This window comes from Lissotriton vulgaris, chromosome 3_1 (genome assembly GCF_964263255.1).
Source record: "Lissotriton vulgaris chromosome 3_1, aLisVul1.2, whole genome shotgun sequence".
In the NCBI taxonomy this organism is placed as follows: Eukaryota; Metazoa; Chordata; class Amphibia; order Caudata; family Salamandridae; genus Lissotriton; species Lissotriton vulgaris.
The window spans coordinates 1,355,011,326-1,355,034,784 of record NC_141689.1 but is presented as its reverse complement, the minus strand read 5'-3'; the positions used below and the strand labels follow the sequence as shown (position 1 = coordinate 1,355,034,784).

The following is a 23,459-nucleotide window of genomic DNA, read 5'->3' as shown; positions in this document are numbered from 1 at the left end:
TTACTTTCTTCCAGAAGTCCAATTTGGATTTTGACCTGGTCTCAGCACAGTCAAATTAGCACTTAACTTGTCCTTAATTTTAGGAAAATACATCAACGTCAGGAGAGGAGCCAATCACATGAGCTTCATGGACCTCTCCTGTGCCTTTGACATAGTGGATAAAGGGAAACTATGGTGGATGATGGAAGTAGCAGGTATTGACCCCTCCCCTAAGTGTACTTTTTAAAGCGCCTCCACTAGGATACATCTATGAAAGTGTGTTACACCCAAACTGGCGATTGTACTTACCCCATAAGTGTCACTTGAGGGGTAAGGCACCCTTCTTAATTTTATTTTACATTAGTGCATTAGACTCTGTTTTAATTTCCTGTACCACAGACATTCCCAAAATAGGCCTCCGTACTCTTGAACGCGGAGGGTGCGGTCCTTCAGGAGCATCTCCTCCATTAGGGTGGAGGGGCGGCACACCACTGCTTTCTCGCAGTGCGAGAAGCAGAAACATAAAATGGTAAAACTACAATTTTATGTTTCTGCTTCTCGCACTGCAAGAAAGCAGAAGTGCCTCCTTGTGGGCGGGCAAGTGGGCAGGTCTGCTTGAAAGCAGGGGAGGCGTGGCTGGCCCAGTGCTTTGGGACCAAACCAGTCATGCGCACTCTCCCTTTTCTCTATGTAGGCTGCATGCAGCAACCTACATAGAGAAAATAGCCTCCCCAAAGGTGCCCGGTTGGGCGCTGTCAGCACCAATCACAATGCTGCCATTGCAGGGTTGTGATTGGCTTAGGGGAAGGTAGGGAGGCTGCCTGCTTCCTGTTCAGGAGAGCAGCAGGAAAACGCGAGAGTCGGGACACGGCCAGGAGCTGACGCGGCGCTGGACTCAGAGGCAGGTAGTTTTATTTCATTTTAATTCAACCCCCCGCCTCCCGCCTCCCCCCACCGCGACCTCCCCCACCCGCCCGTCATGCCGGCAGTGGCTGAGATAAATCCAGAGTCATGTTTGTCTGCCCTATACAATAAGACATTAATATTGTAGGGTGGCCATGAAGGTACAACGTTTAAGGATTTTCTTTGTGACACTTTCAGACACCAGTATAGACTTGTGCATCAGGATCCTTCATTAGAAAATCAAAGTGACTGCTATTGACCTCAGGGCACTTGAACCAGAGTCTGGCGAGCAAGCAACCCCCACACTTCGGTTTACTCACATCACAATCACTTATATCTATAGCGCTAGTGAGAAGCACTGTGTTTACGTAAGCTGTGAAGGTTATAGGAGCGCTACATACTAGCACACTACAACTTGGGATGGAGCTACTTTGACCGCCATTACCAGAGGGAAGGGGCCTGCCTCTTAATGGTGCAGGGCTCCTCATGAATAAATATTCTTATCACAGGGTCACGTCACGCTCTCCTCACCTCCCCCTATATGGACTGCTGGTGTGGGAGCTGAAGAAGAGGCGGGAAAGCAGAGGGTTAATAGAATTTTATTAATGGATATGTATAAACGCTTTGGTTATATACTGAAGAGTGGGAAGGTGGCGTTTGCAAGAACAGGAAGGTATATATTCTCAGTAATAGAGTAGTTTGTGTACATAGGTGTAAGTAGGAGAAGGTACATTTCAGAGAGGGAGGGAGTGATCTAGAATAAGCAGCAAAGTTCTTCTTTTAGAACTAGGGTGATGTGTTGAAGATACCAAGGTGATCTGATCTGAGCAGGAGGTGATGTACACAAATGGAGGATGACGTAGTCTAGAAGAGTGGTACCGTGATATAAATGGGCCGGTACTGTCCGGTACTGAGAACCAGCACTTTTTTATTTTGAGGGGGAGAGTATCAGCACTTCGAGAGAAATGTTATACTTTTAATTGGAGAGTACTGGCTCTTCTCACAAAAGAGCAGGTACTCTGGGTACAGAGTATCTGCACTTCTATTTTCCCATTTCAAGCACTCACTGGTACATATTAGTCAGAAGTAGGTGAAGATATATTGCAGAGTGGGCGATATGTTCCCCCACGCTTATTATCAAGTGGCTAGGGGCATTAGTCCGGAGGGGGAAGGGGATGATGTATTAAAGAGAGTATATACATTCCACACTGTGGCGGGTTAGACTAGCAGGAAAGGGTACGATCTGCTAGGGAGGTGATCTATCCTAGAACGATAGGTAAATACGTTTTGTGTTCGATGAGACAGAGCGCTGGGAAGGGCTGTACTCTAGGAAGAATGTATACATATGGATGAAAGTAATGCAATGTACAGCCACATTGGGAATCTAGTCTAGTGTGGGAGTGATATTTTAGGGCCGAAAGAGGGGACATTTAGAAGAGATGGGGTGATATCTACCAGCAGCAGAGGATATATTCTTGGAGGGTTTATATATTCGAGCGGCATTTAGGCTATTTTCTGGAGCGGGGTGACCCCTTAAACCTCCCGCTATAACCACGTGACATAGGAAATTGCAGATTAAACGCACATTGCCATACCATAGGCTCAAATACTGAACAACCAAACTATCTCATTTTAATAGTGTGTGGATTTCTCCAAGGCTCTCTATAGAGAAGAGCTCTCTTACGCCAATTATATGCAATGCTTTAGAATGCAAAATCAAAAGAATTATTATAGAGCGTAAGGGAGTAGCCAAAGAAATAAAATACGCCCTGCTTGAAACCAATAAAAAAGCTCGGGAGTTGTTCAGGGGACTGTCCTTCTGATCCTCCATCCTTCTTTCCGTCTTTCCCTCATCTTTCCTCCTGTCCCTTTTCCACCCTTCAATACATCCTTAAGTCTCGCCCTCCTTTCAACAATCCTTCCTTCTTTGCATCCCTCTGTCTTCTTTCTTTGTTTCTCCGTCTATCCATCCATTTTCTTCTTTTTCTTTAAATCCAGCCATCCTTCTCTTCATCCTTTCATACTTCTCTGCGATCATCCACACTTCTCGCCTTCACCCCTCTTCTCTCCATTCAGCCAGTCTTCACCCATTCTCTTTGCTCTCCAGCCATCTTTCATCTATCTCGGCATCCGCCCATCTTAGGTCTCTCCATTTTTCTGTCATCGCACTCCCTCCATTCCTCGCTCTTTTGTTTCATGTATTCAGCTGCATCATTCGATCTTCTCACACTGGTGTGCACAAGCTCCCGTTTCTACACCAGCGCTCTCCAATCAAATGAAAATAAGCTATAAGCGATAAGTTTAATGTTTTACATTTATCTGAACTGCCCAGATGTACTCCCCACCTGCGCAACCTGCTTAAGATGGGGGCTTGTGACACCCCGGTTAGAACATGTACATTAAAAGTATGTTTTCCTTTAACTTTTTTTTTTGTTAGTGCGTTTAAAAACATTTATTGAGAAACAGTTAATAACTGAAATATTGATATCTACCAGGGGAATGCAATGTAGCCCCCAGCAGACCATCGGATGAAGCGTTAAAGGTGCTGGAGGGGAAAAAGGAAACATCAAAAGTATAACCTACATCGGAGAAACCTGTAACTTCATGATTGTGAGGGATTGTTCCTTAAATTAGGAGATGATAGTGTCAGCACAACAAGTGTCCACTTCTGTCGTACTCTGTATCAAACCTCTGACCTGCAAGTTAAATACGGATGCCCGTCACTAAGCAATACACTCTGGGCGGTGTGTGGGCTGCGTTAGGCTAGAGATGGTAACATTTCAAAACTCCCTCCCGATCTGAAGAGACATTTGATCAGAACTACAGTTTTCCAGCCCACAGAGGTCACGAAATGCACATCCTCGGCAGCGCCGTGAACAATACAGTATTTGCAGTGGTTTATTCACGCAGTATTCATAAGGATCCCTTTTAGGGAGATATATAATCATTTCTGTAATGAGCTGGCATTTGGCAACACTAGCTTTCAGAAACTTCAGAAAGAATTGGTTCTTAAAAGAGCACAATATATCCCGTGGGGCGGAAATTAATCAGGGCTGGATTGGGATTAAAAATCGGCCCGGGCACGCATAAAAAAAATCGGCCCACATTTGCATAATCCCTCCTCAAATCACTGCTTCAGCGTAATTTGACATAAAAAGGGGGGGGGGTAAAAAAATGCAGCATTAGTTTACACTAGTGAAATACACCTGAAAACAAGTGAGGCCACTTCTGCTCAGGCCCCCTGCCCCGCTCAGTATGCCTACATTAAAGGGAAAGACCCCTATTTCACGGGTCGAAACGCCGTCGACGCCATAGGAAATGAAATATACAACACAATGTCTATGATTGTAGATAGCCACTGATTAATAACTGTTTCTATCATTGTTCTTGGTCAATTTCCTTCCTTTTGTAAATATTCACAGCTGAAACTTGTATATACCACTTACTGTTACACGTTTTCTTTGTTTCGCTCACAATATCACTTGGGACACATTGCACCTTTTTTATACTGTGTGTACGTTGCAGATATAATTGCAGTATTACCTGTTTTTTTGAAATACAAAGAAATTGTTACAAACTGGTACAAGTGTATTTCTCTCTTTGCCATCCTCCCTCTAATAATTGAATTGCTATTGAGCGTTGTACTTATTAAGTATTGTACAAGTAATATGCCACAGGAACCATTGTTTTCTGGATAAACGCATTACCCTGGTTCCTTTGTGAGTAGGGTCTCCCTTGTTCTCCTTTTCTTACATTAATGGGAGGCCCAGCGAAAGAAAAGGGGTGACACCACTACCTGTTGCTGCTATACAGGAGGTAATGAGCGCCCATCTCCCTCCAGAAAGGCCACTCAGACACCCACTGGGCCTCTGGCTGGATAGTCGAACAACAGAGACACTGCCCAAATCGGCCCCCAGGCTGCTCAAAAGCAGCCCTCAGCTGGAACTCGGACCCGAATGCCCCTGTTACCAATCCGACGCTGAGTGGAATAAACCTACAGCTGCCGCCTGATACGCTTGCACAAAGTTGAACAGACTAGTTTGAAACCGTATATTTATTGACACAGCACATCTCTTCTTAAATCAGTTCAGTAGGTATTCGTGGAATTCAAGGAATACCAGCGCAGTTTAGTACAAACCATCACTTGTGAAAGAATAGCACACAGTGGCACAGATAGACAGAGCACATGGTAGGCCGGTGTCTGATATGCATCCAATTAGACGGACAGATTTGCCAGTCACTGTCTTTGTTAGAACAGATTCACAATTGCTTTATTATCTTTCCTGCTTTCACAAATTTGCTTGAAAATGCACCATTTGTCCACTCTTTTTAAAAAAAAATTCTCGGTGGGAGTACCCCCCGAATCCCCAGTAGGTTGTTTGGGCTCACTCGCTCGCCACAGTGCAGTAAAACAATTATTTTACGGCGTACCACTTTCAAATGTCACCAGCCGCCACTGCTTATTGCACTCACAGCCAATGATTTACACACCCTTTTATGTGGTTTTAATGACTTTTATGAGGGATCTAAATCTACAGATTACCCAAAACAAATCGTTCATCTTGACCTGTGGTCCCAAAAAACACTTGCTCTAAACGTTTTGTTAATTGGGGGATCCTATCACCAAGATATCCATTTTTAACTATTTGGGCATTTTGTTTGATGCCAATCTGATCTGGGATAGGCTAATTACCCAAAGATCCCAGATGATGGCAGCTTCTTGTGAAGCGTTTTTCAGCGTCATGAAAAAGTTAGGCCATAAGTCACTTAAGGAGATATCTACATTACATAGCAGCAAATACCTCTTAGCCGGCACATATGGGGCAGGGGTATAGGCATATGAAAGTCTGGGAACCCTGCAGGCACACAAAAATAAATTTGTGCGCAGACTCCTGGCAATCCCCAAAACAACGCCCAGTCTTATTTTACATCATGAACTTGGTTTAGGTTACCAAGAGGAAGATGCAAGCTTGGTTCTCATCTTATTATGGCTAAAAGTATGGGCCACTCCTGAGACACGTTCTTCTCGTAAGGTAGTAGAGGATTTCCTTAACCTAAGTAATATGTCAGCTATTCCCTGGCAGGTATATGTTAAGAACACTCATCGAGATCTAGGCTTGAGACAACTTTTTTATGTTCCAGGCAGCCCTGGCCCCCATCAAAAGGAGTTCTTAAAGCAAAGGTTCCTTTGCACATAAGCACAAAGCTAGAATAAAAAAAAATTATTGATATGGTTTCCATAATCAAATGTGTGGCACTTTCAACCACCCCAGGTACGGAACCGTACCTATCTTGGATAGAGAATACTGAATTAAGTTTTTTTCTTATTTGTCTAAGAGTAAGTACGATTCCCTATTCAGTGGCTTTCCCCCTGAGAGGTACTTGGGGCCATATTATCAAGAACGGCTTTAAAATTATCGCCGCTTTAGCGACAGGAAATATGCCCTGTAGAATTGCAATAGAAGCCCATGTTCACACCAGAACATGGACTTCTATTGTAATTCTCAAGGGCATATTATCAAGCCCATTATCGCTGCTTTAGCAGCAGTTTTCTGCCGCTAAACCGGCGATAATTTTTAACGACGTTCTTGATAATATGCCCCTCGGTTTGCCTAACTTCTGTGCTGCCCATGTGATGGAGTCTCCATTCAGTCTGCGAAGCACGTTATGCTCTTTTGCACACTGTATTGCATTTTAAGATCTTGTTTTTTAAGTCTTATTTTGCGTGATATAAATTTTAATACACATCAAATTATAAATGTTTTCTACTCTGCCATAAAACTGAGAAGGAAATACACCATGTGATCATGATTATTAGTTGCCTCGTGTCCAGATATAATGCACACAGTATTATTTATATCTTTTAAATTGCTTGGTTATACATTGCCTATCTGTAATTAAGTATTTCTGTATTTTAAACATCTAGGGCCAGATGTAGGTCCCAAATTACCGGTCGGTAACGGCCGAATTCGGCCGTTACCGACCGGTAATTGGATTTTGAGATGTAGGGCCCTTCATTTTACGGAATCGGTAAATTTACCGAATCGGTAAATTTACCGAATTCGGTAAATCAAGATGTAGGTGGCACTCCACAGAGTGCCACAGGCCCTTAAGAGTCGGTATTTTACCACCCAATCCTATTGGGTGGTAAAATACCGAATCCGGGTGTGCATGCACATCTGTGCATGCACAGCTGTGCCATGTGACACACAGACATGCCCTTAGGGCATGTATGTGTGCCACATGGCACACAAGCCTGCACTTGGGGTGCTAAAGGGTGTCAAAGTGACACCCCCTGCACCCTTGCTGGATTCGGTATTTACCGATTCGGTAAATACCGAATCGGTATTTCCCTTTGATTCCTATGGGCTCAAAAGCCCATAGGAATCAATGGGGAATACCGATTCGGTATTTACTGAATCGGTAAATACCGAATGTTACAGAATCGGTAAATCAAAATAATATTTTATCTACATCTCCCTCCTTCTAATTTACCGATTCATAAATACCGAATCGGTATGATTCGGTATTTAAGAGTCGGTAAATTAGATATACCTACATCTGGCCCCCAGTCTCAATGTTACGAAATGTAATACGCTTTTGCCGTGGCCACTATCGGAATTAATTTCTAGAAAGCTCTATTATTCTTTTAGTATTAGAACATGCTTCTGTGTTTTTTTAACTATAGTGTTTTATAGTTATTATGTTAATTAATTTCCATGCTGATTGTGTTAAGTCAAAGTGAAAATGATGTTTGTTTCTCTATGTGCCTTTATGGTTATATTTTCATCAAATACATATTTGACTGACTTGCTTTGTAGTGGTACCAAAATCTGAAAATATCTTTTATTATGCATTACTGATAGGCAGGCACCAAGCCTTCAATAACAAAGGCTTGGTGCTACAATGTTTCAAGACTTTTATAAAGAATGGATGTCAGGAAATCGATTTATACATCTACCCCCTAATATACGTTTGTAGGTTCTAAGCCTTTAGTCAATGTTTCTAGGCCCAGGGTTGTATTGGTGGGATAACATCGGAAACAGACAATAAGGGGGCATGTGCTAGTGTCAACAATAGTTAAAAAGATGAAAAGCCAAGTTGTACATAATGATATTCTCTCCTTCTGTAACAAATACTGACCTTGTCTAGTATTCCATGTCCATATGTCAGAGGAACTCCCAACTAAAGTGCTTTTGCCAACAGATGGAAGCACCTGAAACTGCTCTATGTTGGCTAGCACACCATGCCAAGGCGGCACGAAAGACTGTCCAGGTATTTAAAAATAATTTTAAGACAACCCAGCAAAGCAGTGGTTTGCTTTTGCAAAGATGTCAAGCTGATTTCTCCGACATACTGAGAGAGTAACTGGGAGGAAACAAAATGAGAAGATCATGGTATCAAATGCCCCAACTGTGAGAAATTGGACTGTTTGAGGGTTGGTGAAACCCTACTCAAACAACAACCACAATCCTTGTCACTAAATGAACCTATGATTACCCTTTGGTAGCTTGGCACAAAGCAGCTAGGCTAAACTTAGAGGCAAAGTGTGAAGTATTTATGCAGCACCTAAACAGTAATAAAGTAAAAACATAACACAAGGAAAAGCCCAACTTAGAAAAATAGAGTAAATATTAATAAATAGTTTGAGGCCAAAACAAATATCCTATCGGTACAACTGAAGCTATGCAATTTAAATATTTAAGTTAAGAGTAGAGCCAAAAAGCGCAAAAATCCAACTGTGGGTATCTAGTCGCTCTGGATCGGGACAAAGTCACTAGTTCAGGACGACTGTAAAGGAGCACATGCTGGATACAGGACCTAGTTAGGCCTGCCAAGGATTGTACTTTATGCCCTTGGTGTGAGGTTTGAGTAGCATTCCGTTGCAAGGCTTTATGTCATCCTGCGTCGGTTCTGATGTAGCTGTGCAGAGAGGCATCTGTCCTGCTAAACAGCAGATGTGCTGCTAGACGACATGGCTAAAAGACATTCACATTGACAAAGCCAATAGCTTGGGCATTCGAGACCCACTGGCTTTGCGCATGCTTGTTTTATATGTGCCCCCCCCCCCCCTTTGAAGTGGGAGAAGCTTCTATAGTCTCACCCTAACAGAAGGGTCTGAAATTTCCTGCTTCCCTTCACTGGTCCCAGAATGTCTAGCGTTACAATGGACTAGTGTGAAGTTTTGTGTTTGTGCTGAGAGAGCCCTTTTGAACTGCAAGTGTGGTAGGTGTCAGCTCTGCCCGTCCCATCTACTGAGGATGCCCCATACTGCCAACACCCAGTCCTCACTTTGTGATACTGTCTGGGAGGAATACACAAAGCCCACCTGCAAACTACACAGTCATTTGGCCCAGAATATAGGTATAAAAAAGTGGCACTTCAGAATTGTAACTTAAAATCTGACTTTATCATTAAATAGATTTTAATTATGATTCTTTAGAGATTGAACACAACATTCTTACCTACTCCCAATAAAAAGTGATCACTATCGGAATGTGTGAGAAATTGGGTTGTTGGTTGAGAGAGAGTAAATCCCTCCTCAACAAACAACCACAATCCCTGTCAGGGTAAACCACAAAAAGTCACTAAATTAACCTGAGCTTAGCACTCTGGTAGCTTGGCATACAATCAGTCAGGCTTAACTTAGAGACAATGTGTATTGTATTTATGAAGCAATGAAACAGTAATAAAATGAAAATACAACACAAGAAAACTCCCACACCAATTCAGAAAAATAGACTGACATTTTGTAAATTATTTGACACCAACTATCCAATCGATAGGACTAGGGATGAGCAATTTTCAAAGATTTATGGTAAATATAGTGACTAAAAGCACAATGTGCCAATCATGGTCATCTGGTCATGTGAGACTGGGCGAAAGTCACAAATTCAGGCTGACCACAATGGAGCACAGGCTGGATACAGGTACTAGGTTAGTCTTGCTGAAAAAATGATCTTCTAAAGTCCAGTGTGAAGAGTTCCATTTGTGTTGGAGGAGGCTGCAGCGAGAGTGTCGCAGATGGTCGACACTGAAGTGCAAAGAGCTGGCCGGGCGTCGTAGATGGTCTGCGCTGAAGTAGGAATATTCTATCTGGAGTCGCGGACAGTCGCTCCTGGAGATTTATGTCAGCAGTCACAGTGTGCTGTCGAATCTGTAGCACGAATCTCACCCCTCACATTGCGGGTCACCGCTGTGAGTCACTGTAGCGTGAAGAGTTGGGTCCACCGGAGCTTCGCATTGGCGGTCAGCAAGATCTTGGTGCAAAGTGACCCATTTGTGGTGGTAAATAGCTGGAAACTTTTTGATTTCCCCAAAGAGGAGCTCAAGTTATGCCAGGCCCTAGAAGGTGCATCTTGGGGATTAGAAACTCCCTCCAGCAGAGGCCAGCGGGGCCCCGGAAGTTCCAATTGCAGGTCCAGTTACAGCAGATCACCTGCGCAGTTGCAGAGAGGCTTCTGGAGCTTGTTATGTCCCTATAGCTCAGAACAGTAGGTCCGTCTGCTGACCCTTGGAGTAACTTCAGCCTGGGATGAACAGTGCAGATACAAACTTCCTTCTCAGCAAGCAGGACAGCTTCATGCAGAAGGGTGTCCCTCTGTAGTATCCACAGGTTGTTTTATCATGTTTTATTACTGTTTTATGTTGCAAAGGTTTTAATTAACCAAGCAATACTTAATAAACGAAAAGTAAAAATTTAAACTAAACACAGGTCCAGGTTTGTACTGAAGAATGGGTCCGAGGGACCCTTTTTTATACCTGGTGTCCCCTTTGAAGTGAGAGGAGCTTCTTGAGTTTTCTCCCCTACAGAGGTGCCTGGATGTCCCCTTCTTCCCTAGCCTGGTCCCATTCTGTCTGGGTGCCCAATAGGCTAGTTTGAAGTACTTTTTATGTGAGCTAGGCCAGTGCCTTTGAAGTACAAGTGTGATAGATGAGAGTTCCTCCCCATCCTGCCAGAAATGACCCATCCTGCTAACACCTACACCCTTTATTGTGATGCTGTCTTGAAGGAATACATAAAGGCCAACTGCCAACTCCACCTAGTCATGTTACTTCGGAATAGGCGGCAGGCACAAAATGGTTAAGACAAGAAAATGCCAACTTTCTAAAAGTTATAGGTAACAAGAGAACCAGGCTGTCGCCAGGGCCTTGAGTAAGCTTATGCGTAAAGAACAGAGGTTCTATATATATCACAATCAATGTACAAATAATCAAATAATCAATTTATACAATGGTATATAAAAACATTAACATGACCGCACAGTGAGAGACATGCTCGATCATCTCATACGAGTGATACACACGTGTGACAATATGTGATTAGGATTGTGTATCAAGTAAGAATAACACAGCCTATTTTATTCTTATGTACAATCTAATTGGATCCATAGAACTAGTCAACGATGTTTGATCCTTTAGACAGATAGGAGGAACTACACTGGGATAAAGATCCAACTTTTTAAATTACAATCCACTCTGCCCTATGGGCTGTTTATCTTATATGCTACAAAAGGGAGTTTGAGGCTTGGCAAGGAGGTTATTTTGTCAGTTAGCATTGGCAGCGTTAAACTGCTATCAGGCTGCAATGGCAGGCTGGAGGCATGTTTAAACAAGCATTTGCAATGCAATAAGTCTCACATTTACATGCGTATATGCTATAGACATTGTAAAGGAAAATGCATTTGATTTAGGTTTTAAAAACGAAAACAAAAATAAAAGGCATTTTTTTATTCACAATGTCAATAGCTCAAACTCGGGTAAACGCGAGACCTATTGCATTGCAAATGCTTGTATATAGATATGTTCGGTGCACTTCCTGACATTGGGACTTTCAGCTGTATGCTAAGAAGAGTAGAACTACAAAACCATCATACATATCTTATTTCAATACATAACCTAATTCTGTTTATGACATTTGCCTTCCACACGAGTGAAGATGTTAAATGCATTGAATTCATATATGTTACATTTATATTTGCACGTTTGTCAGGGACTGTCCCGGACTATGTTGGGAACAAAGTCAGGGACTTGGGCAAGGACTACGAACTGGGTAGAAAAAGTACACAGAAAGAGGAGTAAAGCACTGCCCAGGATCACATAGGAAGTCAGAAGGGAAACAGGATCCAAAGTGGAGGCCTGTACAAGTGAACAAGATAGCTAAGACTCAAAGGATGGGCACTTAAGAGGCAATTTAGCATTCAAAATAACTACACCCAGGATGAACGTGCAGACATATACACACACACTGAAGACTGAAGCTCGATAAGTTCCTCACCCACAGTTGTTATTACAGATACTGACTGCAAATACCCTCATATAGGATATGCATTCAAAGGCAGGGACTGTGGAGCTGATACCTAAGGTGATGTTATAAATGTAACTCAAAGACAAAACTCACAGTGAACAAGAAACACCACTTAGGTTGTCAGCTTTGCCCATGGATCCTGGCAATCAACCAGGTACACGCAAGGCAGAAACAACAGGGGGGTGGAACTAAAAACAAGCACAATGAACAAGGAGCTAGCAAGGAGGAGTGCTTAACAGGAAAGGGAGGAAATCACGGGGCACACTTGGCAGAAAGCAGGTAACAAAACATGCAAGGTAATAGAAGCAAGACAGCAGGAATAGAAAGTCTGTAAACTAGGAACTGGAACCAAGGAAATGGGAAGAAAAGCAGGGATTGGAAAAGGATATACAGAAGGGAGGCTAGAAGTGTATACTAGGATAGAGTTAAATCAGGAGCCAAGAAAAACACAGTAGCACTGAGGGCAGTGATGGAGCAGAAATAAGAATTGAGCAAAAGATCAAAAGTCAAGGTAGCACTGCAGGCAGTGCTAGTTCAAGGAAACAGGAATTAGCTACAGTTCAGGAAACAAGGAGTCAAGAGAGCACTGCAAGCAGTGCAAATCAGGAAGAAGAAATAACTGAAGCTCAGAAAAAAAGAATAACTATAGCTCAGGTACTCAGGAAACAAGGTAGCACTGCAGGCAGTTCTAATTCAGGCACAAGAAATAGCTATAGCTCAGGAATCAAGGAACATGGGTTAACTGTAGCTCAGGACTCAAGGATTATCAAAAGTGCAGGAAACAAGGATCGGTCTCACTGGAACACAGTTACAATGCCCAACCTTTGCCTGAAGGGAGCTGGAGCTTAAAAGAGCTCACAGTAATCACATGCATAAGGTGTGAGCAGGCTAGCAGCAGCCAGCCACATGTGAGCTGAATTCCTCCACCCATCCTTGGCCTCCAGGGGTGGAAACAAAGCCATGAGCAGGGAATTCTAGGTAACAGAGTGTCCAACATGAGCAGGCTGGCTTCAAGCATGAGCAGGCTAGCTTTCCTAAAACCCGGCATGCATTGCAAATGGATGTCAGTTTCCAAATAGTGACCAAATGGATGGAAGTCAGGATATGCAGGGGAGTATCTGGAAGCTTATTAGAACACAGGAAAGCCACACTATGCACCTCTCTGGTGGTGGGCACGAGAGTGCAGGGAGCGAATTGTGGCAGAATATCCCCTCCAAAGACCGGCTCCTGGAATCTGGAACTGGATTCAAAGCCTTTGCTCCTAAGAAGTAAGTCCATTCCAATCATAGATGTAGTACAAGATACCAGAGGACTGCAGGAAAACTGATGTAATAGGCTGTAAATTACCAGCAAGGAAGCACTCTGATGCAGAAGGCAGAATAGAATGCAGATTTGAAGAGTACAAATCCAATAATGGTGGCTTAGGAGCCTGAGTCAAAGGTGCTTGATGTTTAGATGATGACAGTCTGCAGTAGCTCTCTGAAAATGAAGGCAGATTGACTAGGTTCAAAAGCAGATAAAGGATTGGCAGGAGGCACAGAGGTCAAAGGCAAACTGGCTGAAGACAAAGGAGGTGATAAGAAACGGACCTGAAGTTCTGGCCCTGGAAGAAAACATACAGAAGAGACATATGCAGGAGACTTTAGAAGTGGGTATGCAAGACACCCACACCTTGGAGGCTTACATGTGGAGAGTTTTGTCTCGGATGCAGAGGATTCAGAGACTGAACGTATTCACACTGAGACCTCTGAAGGCTGGCAAACTGAAAGCACAGGGTCAAAAAGCAGGCAGGCTGGAAACTCTGGCTCTAAAGTCAGACAGACTGGAAGCTCTGGCTCTAAAGTCAGACAGGCTGGAAGCTCCGCCTTTAAAGTCAGACAGCCTGGAGACTCTGACTTTGTAGGCAGGTGAGCTGAGGGCTTGGGCTCTGAATGCAGGCTGTCTGGATGCTCTGGTACTAATGGCAGGTGGTCTGGATGCTCTGGTACTAATGGCAGGTGGTCTGGATGCTCCAGTACTAATGGCAGGTGGTCTGAAGGCTCAGGTACTAATGGCAGGCGGTCTGGAGGCTCCGGTACTAATGGCAAGCGATCTGGAGGCTCTGTTACTTATGGTAGGCGGTCTAGGGACTCGGGCTCAGATGACAGGCGGTCTAGAGGCTCGGGCTCAGAAAGCAGGTAGGCTGCAAGCTCGGGCTCAGATGGCAGCCAAGGTGCAGGCTCGGGCTCAGATGGCAGGCAAGCTGCAGGCTCAGATGGCAGGCAGGCTGCAGGCTCGGGCTCAGATGGCAGGCAGGCTGCAGGCTCAGGCTCAGTTGGCAGGCAAGCTGCAGGCTCGGGCTCAGTTGGCAGGCAAGCTGCAGGCTCGGGATCAGATGGCAGGTAAGCTGCAGGCTCGGGATCAGATGGCAGGTAAGCTGCAGGCTCGGGATCAGATGGCAGGTAAGCTGCAGGCCAGCTGAGGAATCTGAAAGCAGGAGGCCGCTTATAGACTCTGGAAACTCTGCAAGAAGACTAGCTGGTGGCAGAGAGGCACAAGGATGACAGACTTTAAATTCTGGGAATGGGGGTAGCCCGTGAACACTAGATTCTCTATTGTCAATAGTAAAATCTTCACAGTCCCTTGGCTCATTAAAACACAATGAAACGCTTTCTTCGGGATTGGTAAGAATACTGCTCATCTTAGAGTCTCCGATGACCAGACTCCCTTTACCATTTGGCAGTTCACATGTCTTAGTCAGAGGAAACAGGTCAGAGGTCACATGGTCTTTGGAATTTTTTTCTTTTTCTTCTGCATTACAAGGTGGTACAGGTGCATCAGAGCATACAGTACAACATTAGGTTCCTAACTTTTCATTATGTGGTGTGCTTGAAGGCAAAACAGCAAACAAGGAGTCAGGATTTTGTTTCTTCTCAGCAAGGAGGTTGACTTCAGATGCAGCAGTTAAATCAAGAGCATGGTCTGAGCCACAGTATATTGTCACATCAGGGACTATGTGGGTCACTGTTTCAGGTTTTGTCTGTATGCAAATGGCCTGTCTATGGGTTATCTCTGAGATAGAACTGACCTCACTACCAGGAAAAGAAAGCAAAGAGATGTTTTTTTTGTTTTGCCTGGCATTTGGGGTTCCTGAAAAGGACACATCTTATATGTAGCGCCTAGATGTAATTTAGCACTAGAAGACAAAACACCAGAGGAGTTAGAAAATTCAGACTTCAAACAAATACCTTTATCAACTGCCCTGTGAGACTAGGTATTATGGCCATTCTGAGTGGTATCTGAGTGATCAGCCACAGTATTATTCACACAATCGCTGGACCAGCTCTGAAGAGGAACGCAAAAGAGAGTGCAAGGCTTCATTCTCCATTTTTAAGGAGGCTAATATAGAGGTGGAAAAGTAGTCCTGTACAGAGGATTTACATTTCCACTTGTACTCTGGGTTATAGCATTGTAACAGGGTCTAAAACATGTTACTCTCCCGTTGTAATTCAAGAATCTTAGATTTAATTATATCCTGTGAAGACTGTAGATCTTTCTCTACAGGGACAGTGGTAGGCTTGCAATTTCACAACAAGCAACAGAACTAAATCTTGGATTTTGTTTAAACTGGCTATTAGCTGACTGTGTTCTAGTAGGTGTTTTCACTTTTTCGTTAATCTGATTGTTTACTTTGAATGTAGCATTAAACATTGTCTCTTTAGTATCAGTGACTGTGATCTTCACTGAGTCAGAAGACTGAGGTATATCGCTTGTATGGAAAACAGAGGTTATATAATGCATCTGCTCTTTCTTTGTCTCTTGTGTGGTTAAACAAGCTTTAACTGGTGTATTTGACCTACTAGTTTGGTAAGTGGTCGATAAATACTGTGTCTGGACTTCAAAGAAAATATTGTCTTGACAGAGGATCTCTGAGTTACAAACATCAGAAAATGTTCCCTTAACAGTAGCACTCTTTGAATTACTATTTTGGGTCTGATTCTGATTTCGGCCGGAAGGGCTCCGAACGATGGTCGGAGCCCTTCCGACGACCCGAATGTGTGGCCCAGATTCCTTTCCGACGAGCCATTCTGATGGGCTAGATTGGAAAGGAATCCGACTCGGATTTCCGGATTGCGGATGACAGGCTTGGAGAGCCTGTCCGCAGTCCGGAAATCCCTCAGTACTCCCCCGGTTGCCTCTTTACGACCGAGGGAGTACGATGGCAGCTTTTCACTGCAGTTTCGTGCTGGTGTGTCCGGCACGAAAAGGAAGTCCGAAGCTGTCTCTGAGGGCCCCCAGCTCAGCCCCCATGGGTGTGAGGCTGCCAGATGGCGGCCTGGGGGCACCTATGGTGCCCCTCCGTTGATCCCTGCACCCGGTGGCAGGCACCTTGGGGTACTGGCCACAGGGCGCAGGAATGAACTGCACCCCTGCTTTCAGCAATGCAGGCATGCATTCCGCTCGGAATGCATGCTTGTATTGCAAAGTATACAAAGGTCACATCGTACTAGCAGGGCTGTAACCGATGACAGCAGGTCGATCGGTTACAGCTCCTGGCCGATGTCGGACGGACTCAGGTCCGCCCGACATCGGAATCGGCCCCTTTGTCTTTCTGCTGCTAACAAGGTTTTCAGAAATTCGTTTTCATCCTGTAGCATAGAAGGATCAGCCAACCACAGGGAAAAATATTCAGCACATAAAAAGTCTGTTTTGTTCCATGAATCGATCTCTAGAATCTAAGGACTTTCTAATAGGGTGTACAGAACTGCGCTGCCTCGACAAAGGATTTCTGCCAACATACGCAGACATTTTGGGTCTGATGCTAAATATCTTGTCAAGAACTGACTGGGTGGGTTTTTTTGAAAAAAAAGGTAGCTAACTGAATGCAAAGAAACCTGGGAAGTGGCCCTTGAAATGTGGATTGGTTATTCTGTCAGGGACTGTCCCCAACTATGTCGGTAACACAGTCAGGGACTTGGGCAAGGACTGAGAACTGGGTAGAAAACATACACAGAAAGAGGAGTACAGCGCCAGAACACACAGGAAGTCAGAGGAGAAAAGGGATCCAAAGGGGAAGCCTGTACAAGTGAACAAGATGTCTAAGACTCAAAGGATGGGCACTCAAGCGGCAATTTAGCATTTAGAATAACTACACCCAGGATGGACGTGCAAACACACACACACACACACACATATACCCACAAACCGCGGGGATTGCACCAACCGCTGAAAATGCGGCCGACGGCCCTTGATGTTGGGGCTGTTTTGGATCCATTTTGTTGGCGCTAAATGATTTGCAGCGTCACCTGCCTTGCACGGATGGCCCACTAATGGCATTATTGTAATTATGTACATTTTGATTGACTTTTTAGAAGCTGATGATCTATAAGGTTTATATGCACGGACTGCTGATCCCAAAATGCAAAGCGAAATCTCTACAAGGCTCCACCTGGGGGCCAATAAAATGATGGGTTATATTTCAAGCAGCAGTCTTTGCCTCCTGATTTAAAAAAGTTCAATCTGCCTATGAGGAAGAACTACTTTGTTCGAAACGCGTCAGGCATCATACTTTACCTGTGGTTGGCGGAGAACGCTGCAGCCTTATTTGAACAAATGGAGAGTGCATCCGAAAGCTTCTGGCAATGTGAACCCTCATGTATTACGCGGTAGCCAAACCGCGGGGATTGCACCAACCGCTGAAAATGCGGCCGACGGCCCTTGATGTTGGGGCTGTTTTGGATCCATTTTGTTGGCGCTAAATGATTTGCAGCGTCACCTGCCTTGCACGGATGGCCCACTAATGGCATTATTGTAATTATGTACATTTTGATTGACTTTTTAGAAGCTGATGATCTATAAGGTTTATATGCACGGACTGCTGATCCCAAAATGCAAAGCGAAATCTCTACAAGGCTCCACCTGGGGGCCAATAAAATGATGGGTTATATTTCAAGCAGCAGTCTTTGCCTCCTGATTTAAAAAAGTTCAATCTGCCTATGAGGAAGAACTACTTTGTTCGAAACGCGTCAGGCATCATACTTTACCTGTGGTTGGCGGAGAACGCTGCAGCCTTATTTGAACAAATGAAGAGTGCATCCGAAAGCTTCTGGCAATGTGAACCCTCATGTATTACGCGGTAGCCAAACCGCGGGGATTGCACCAACCGCTGAAAATGCGGCCGACGGCCCTTGATGTTGGGGCTGTTTTGGATCCATTTTGTTGGCGCTAAATGATTTGCAGCGTCACCTGCCTTGCACGGATGGCCCACTAATGGCATTATTGTAATTATGTACATTTTGATTGACTTTTTAGAAGCTGATGATCTATAAGGTTTATATGCACGGACTGCTGATCCCAAAATGCAAAGCGAAATCTCTACAAGGCTCCACCTGGGGGCCAATAAAATGATGGGTTATATTTCAAGCAGCAGTCTTTGCCTCCTGATTTAAAAAAGTTCAATCTGCCTATGAGGAAGAACTACTTTGTTCGAAACGCGTCGGGCATCATACTTTACCTGTGGTTGGCGGAGAACGCTGCAGCCTTATTTGAACAAATGGAGAGTGCATCCGAAAGCTTCTGGCAATGTGAACCCTCATATATATATATATATATATATATATATATGTATATATATATATATATATATATATATATATATATACACACACACACACACACATTACTGCATTTAACAGTGAACTAGTACAGCATAAGTCATTGTAAAATATTTACCTTTTCTTCCATTACACATTTTACAAAAATTAACTTCTGAAACATGTTTAGTTTTGTATTCCAATTTTCCTTCAGAGATGCATTAACTTTTTCATCTTGTTTTCCTTCAGAAACTTGAACAGTATACCCTTCCCAGGACTTTGGGTTAACTTGCATTTCAATGCGTCCTACAAAGATAAATTCACAAAAAAGAGTTGTGAAATGTCTACTACTAACAATAATCAATTTAAACTGCAGGAAACAAACACATATAAAAAAAAACTTTGATTATATGCATGTACAACATAAGGGGTGTTGGAAAAAATGTGAGTGATTTAAAAATATGGCCTTTCACTTACTAAATTATTGAAAGAGGGCGTATAGAGATGTGTGACGTTGTACAAGTTCGTGTTAGCAGTCAAATCAGTCAGCAAATATGCATACCTACAAATGAATAACGATTTTCCAAGTTCTGTGACAATTATGATTTCATAAGAAATTAGGAAACTGGAAGGTTGCTTTGACACAGAACTCATGCAACATGCAATATAACCTTAAAATTAAGGAGTGGAGTAACACAAAATGTTGAGGAACCACTGCTGAATGTTGTGAGGGGAGCTTGAGACTCCTACATCTCACAAATATTCATAGACCTTAGGCTGAATGCTCCCCAGCCCTCCTGAAGGATTGCGGGTGCCCCTGCGTAAGATTAGCAGCAGGGGCCTGTACTGGGCCCCTAAGCTCGAGTGTAAAGGATGCATGGTATATACGCAATTCTCTACAGGCAAGACTGCTATTTACGTGCATTTGAAATGCCACTTTTTTTTATATAGATTTTTATTAACATTGCTCACAGATTCACAAAAAAAATCGCAGTGCTCAATATTCTTGAAATCTTTAGCAGAACATTGTACAATCAAATGCAAATCATACATTATCGAGGCGTCATCAACCATATCACACCTCTCCCGCTTCCCCCCCTGCTCCCCGGTACTTCCGCCAAGGACCCCAGATCTTCCTCCATTTCCTCACACACCCCCTGGCCCTGTCCCCTCCGCCCTTTGACACCAGTCTAAATCTCGGTGCCACTGGTCCCATTGTGGTGCCTCCTGCTCCCCCCAGCTCCTGGCTACGTTCCTTTTGGCCACCCCTGCTGCTCAGCCAGCCAGATTTCGTAATACCTCGACCAGTCCGTCGGGCCTTTAATCATTAGAAAAAACCATCTTGGTTCAGCAGGGACTGACAAACCCACCACTATCTCCATAGTGCGAGCCGCCCTGGTCCAGAGAGGAACCACGTTGGGACAGTCCCAGAGAATGTGAAAGAACGTTCCCTCTTTCTGGCAACCCCTCGCACACAGAGGAGACTGGCTTCTTCCCCAAGCAAACAGGTGTGTGCATGGTTAGTAAACCCGGTGCAAGATTTTAAAACCAAACCAGCCTAAACCGGACCCGCACTGCTATTTCCCGTGGGCTCTGCAGGGCGTCCTGCCAATCTTCGTCTTCTAAGCTACCAATATCCACTTCCCATTTCGCCCGAACAGACAGCAGGGGATCAGGCATTTTATTAATCAATTTGCGGTAAATGGTTGCTGTGGGCTTCTACAAGATGGGGTCAAGCAGGAGCCTGTCTTCCATTGGTGAGTACTCTGAAATTGAAGTCACTAATAGGATGTGGGCGCGCAAAGCATGAGAACGACGCAGGTAATGGTAATGTTGTGAGTCATGCATATGGTATTCCTTTTTTAGGTACTCGAAGGATCTTAGGGATCCCCCCTTCCATATAGCCCCAAGGTATTCGATTCCAATCAACTTCCAGCCCTTGAAGCCAGTGAGCCTCTTCACCTCCCTCCACTGGTCCCCGAACCAGAGCGGGGTTCTGCCCGTTATAGTAACTGTCCATCCCAGGAAATTATTAGCCTTCCTCTAGCACTGCAGTACCACCCCTGTATGTGAAGGCAAGTCACTCCGATGCTTACGCGAATAGAGAACAGGTTCGCAATTGCCATCCGGCCTGGCGTACCTGTCCACCCTATAGGCTGGCTCCAAGGCCTCCATGTGGACTCAGTCGTTAATAACCTAGAGCTGGGACACCCAATAGTATAATCGCATGTTCGGCAGGGCCAGCCCTCCGTCATACACCCCCCTTGTGAGTTTACTAAGCGCAATTCTTGGGTTACGCCGTCCCACAGCAGTGGCCGTATGGCCTGGGATACACGCCTGGCACTGGGTATGGTGAGTTCTGTAGGATATAAAGGAGGTGCGGCAACGCCAGCATTTTGAAGACCGTGGCGCGCCCCATCAGTGTGAGTGGCAAGGAGCGCCAATGAGCAACATCCGATGCCAACTGAGCCAGGTGCGGCTCCAGATTTGACAAAGAATTCTGCCCTGTCTCTAGTGATATACACCCCGAGGTATCTAAATCCCTCAGTGACTACCAGGGCAGGGCTCCGCGACGGGACCCTCGGTGGGCCCCCCGAGAGAGGGTATATCAAGGATTTGGTCCAATTAATCCTATAGTCAGAGTAACTACCAAATAGCTCAATGAGGTGGAGAGCCTGCGCCATAGAATGGTAAGATCTGGCCATGTAGAGGACCATATCGTCGGCCTATAGGGATATACGCTCCTCCCAGTCATCCGTGAGCGCCAAACCCCAAAACGACTGATCTCTTCTAATCCAGTGGGCCAAGGGCGAATAGGAGAGGGGATAGGGGGCACCCCTGCCTTGTGCCGTGCCCCAGGGGAAACACCGAGACGTAACTCCGTTCACTCTCACCCTTGCCACAGGCCTCATACAACAGACGCACCCAACTACAGAAAACCGGCTCAAAGCCCAGTCGTTGCAGGACCTTGAACAGATACGGCCATTCAATGCTACCGAAGGCTATTGAGGCGTCCAGCACCATCAAGGCCATCTGGGTGCCTCCCACGTCTTTAGTCATGTACAACACCCCGTGGAGGCGCCTCAAGTTATTCCGCGTACTCCTATGGGGCATGAATCCGGACTGGTCGACATGTACCACATCATGCAGGAAAGCAAGTAAAAGCGTCGCCAATGCTTTGGCCAAGACTTTGGCCTCCACATTCATGAGTGAGATGGGACTGTATGAGGAACAAAGGTACGCCGGTTTCCCAGCCTGATGTATGACCACAATCGTGGCCTCCCGCTAATCCGGCCTGAGCACCCCCTCTTGCCTTGCCTCAGGGAACATGCATCTCATGTGATCTATCACGACGTTGGCCTGTGGTTTGTATATTTCTACTGGGAGCCCATTGGGCCCCTGCACCTTCCCAGCCTGGAGGCTTCACCCAGTTCCAGGACCGTGAGGTACGCCTCTAAGCTGTCAGCCTGCTCCTGAGACAGCGTGGGAAGCGCGAAGTCCCGAAGGAACTCCTCACAGTCTGATTCAGATCTGGTGCATACAGGAGTGTACATCGCCTCATAGTAGGACGCGAAGGACTCAGCTAAGTCAACGCCTGACAAAACCAGGTTTCCCGTCTCGTTCCTTACTTCCGCAACCCAGGAGCGCTCCCGATCTCTTTGTTCCAACCAGGCTAGCAATTTCATACTTTTATTCCCTGCATCGTAAATCCGGTGTTAGTCAGCCAGGGAGTAGGCCTGCGCCTCACCCTCCGCCAATGAACAAAGTTCTCGCTGTTTGAGGCACAGCTTGTGACTGTGGTTTACCGAAAGGGCCCCCCCACCTCTCGCTCCAAAGCCTCAACCTCCCTCTCCAACTGCGCCACTTGGAGCGCCTCTTCCTTCTTCTGGGCCCCTATCAGCGCCTGGACCTGGCACCTCAAGACGGCCTTGAAAGCTTCCCACAGGATGACCTGGGAATCAACCAAACCCGTTTTTCTTCAAAATACAACTGAGAGCCCTCTCTCAACTTGTCTACTATGGAATCGTCCTTGAGATACTATGGGTCTATCCACGGAAGGTCGCCCTCGTGGTGATATGCCACTTTTAATGCGTGAATGAGGATGTTTATGGTTGCTTATCATATAAACTAGAGAGAGGACCTTGCAGAATAACTATTTTTTTGAGTTAAGAAACGTTTTCTTCAAGCATAAGATCCTAATCAGGTTAGTATGGATTAGAATAAACTAGCAACTGCTAAACAGGCTTGAGAGTATTGGCTTACAGAGACATTCCTTATCCAACTCCTGCAATGTGTGGGGGAGTCCTATCCTTAATGCACTGCGTCACCCTTACGCCTGCCATGAGGCAGGCGTAAGGTTTTAGCACAATAGTGTCCTAGAAGTAGCGCACTAAAATCTTATAGATTTCAATGCGCCACTTCTACAAGGCTTTTATGCGGGGGAACGCCCACCCTGCATATATTATACCTGATGTAGGTATAATGTGGCGCAGGGGTTTACAAAGTGACACATCTGTCTCAGATACGTCACTTTGTAAATAAGGTGCAACAGGGTGCTTTTTTTATGCTGTCGGTGCGTCACAAAAAGTGACGCACCAGCGGAGTAGAAGTGTTGCAAGGGCTCATAAATAAGCCCCTGAATATATTGCATCCAATGCAGTGGTTTGACATACAAAAGTGTTTTGCAATTAAGCTGT

The 23,459-nt window shown here is 44.9% G+C and overlaps 1 protein-coding gene across 1 annotated transcript in view; it reads right to left on the bottom strand.

Moving 5' to 3' along the window:
* The window catches only part of DNAH6 (dynein axonemal heavy chain 6), a 2,460,712-nt gene that overhangs the window by 352,451 nt on the left and 2,084,802 nt on the right, over nucleotides 1-23,459 (bottom strand). Inside the window, exon 63 of the mRNA XM_086961829.1 lies at nucleotides 18,902-19,068. Coding sequence (XP_086817955.1) covers nucleotides 18,902-19,068 — 167 coding nt within the window. The remainder of the gene's footprint in view (nucleotides 1-18,901; nucleotides 19,069-23,459) is intronic.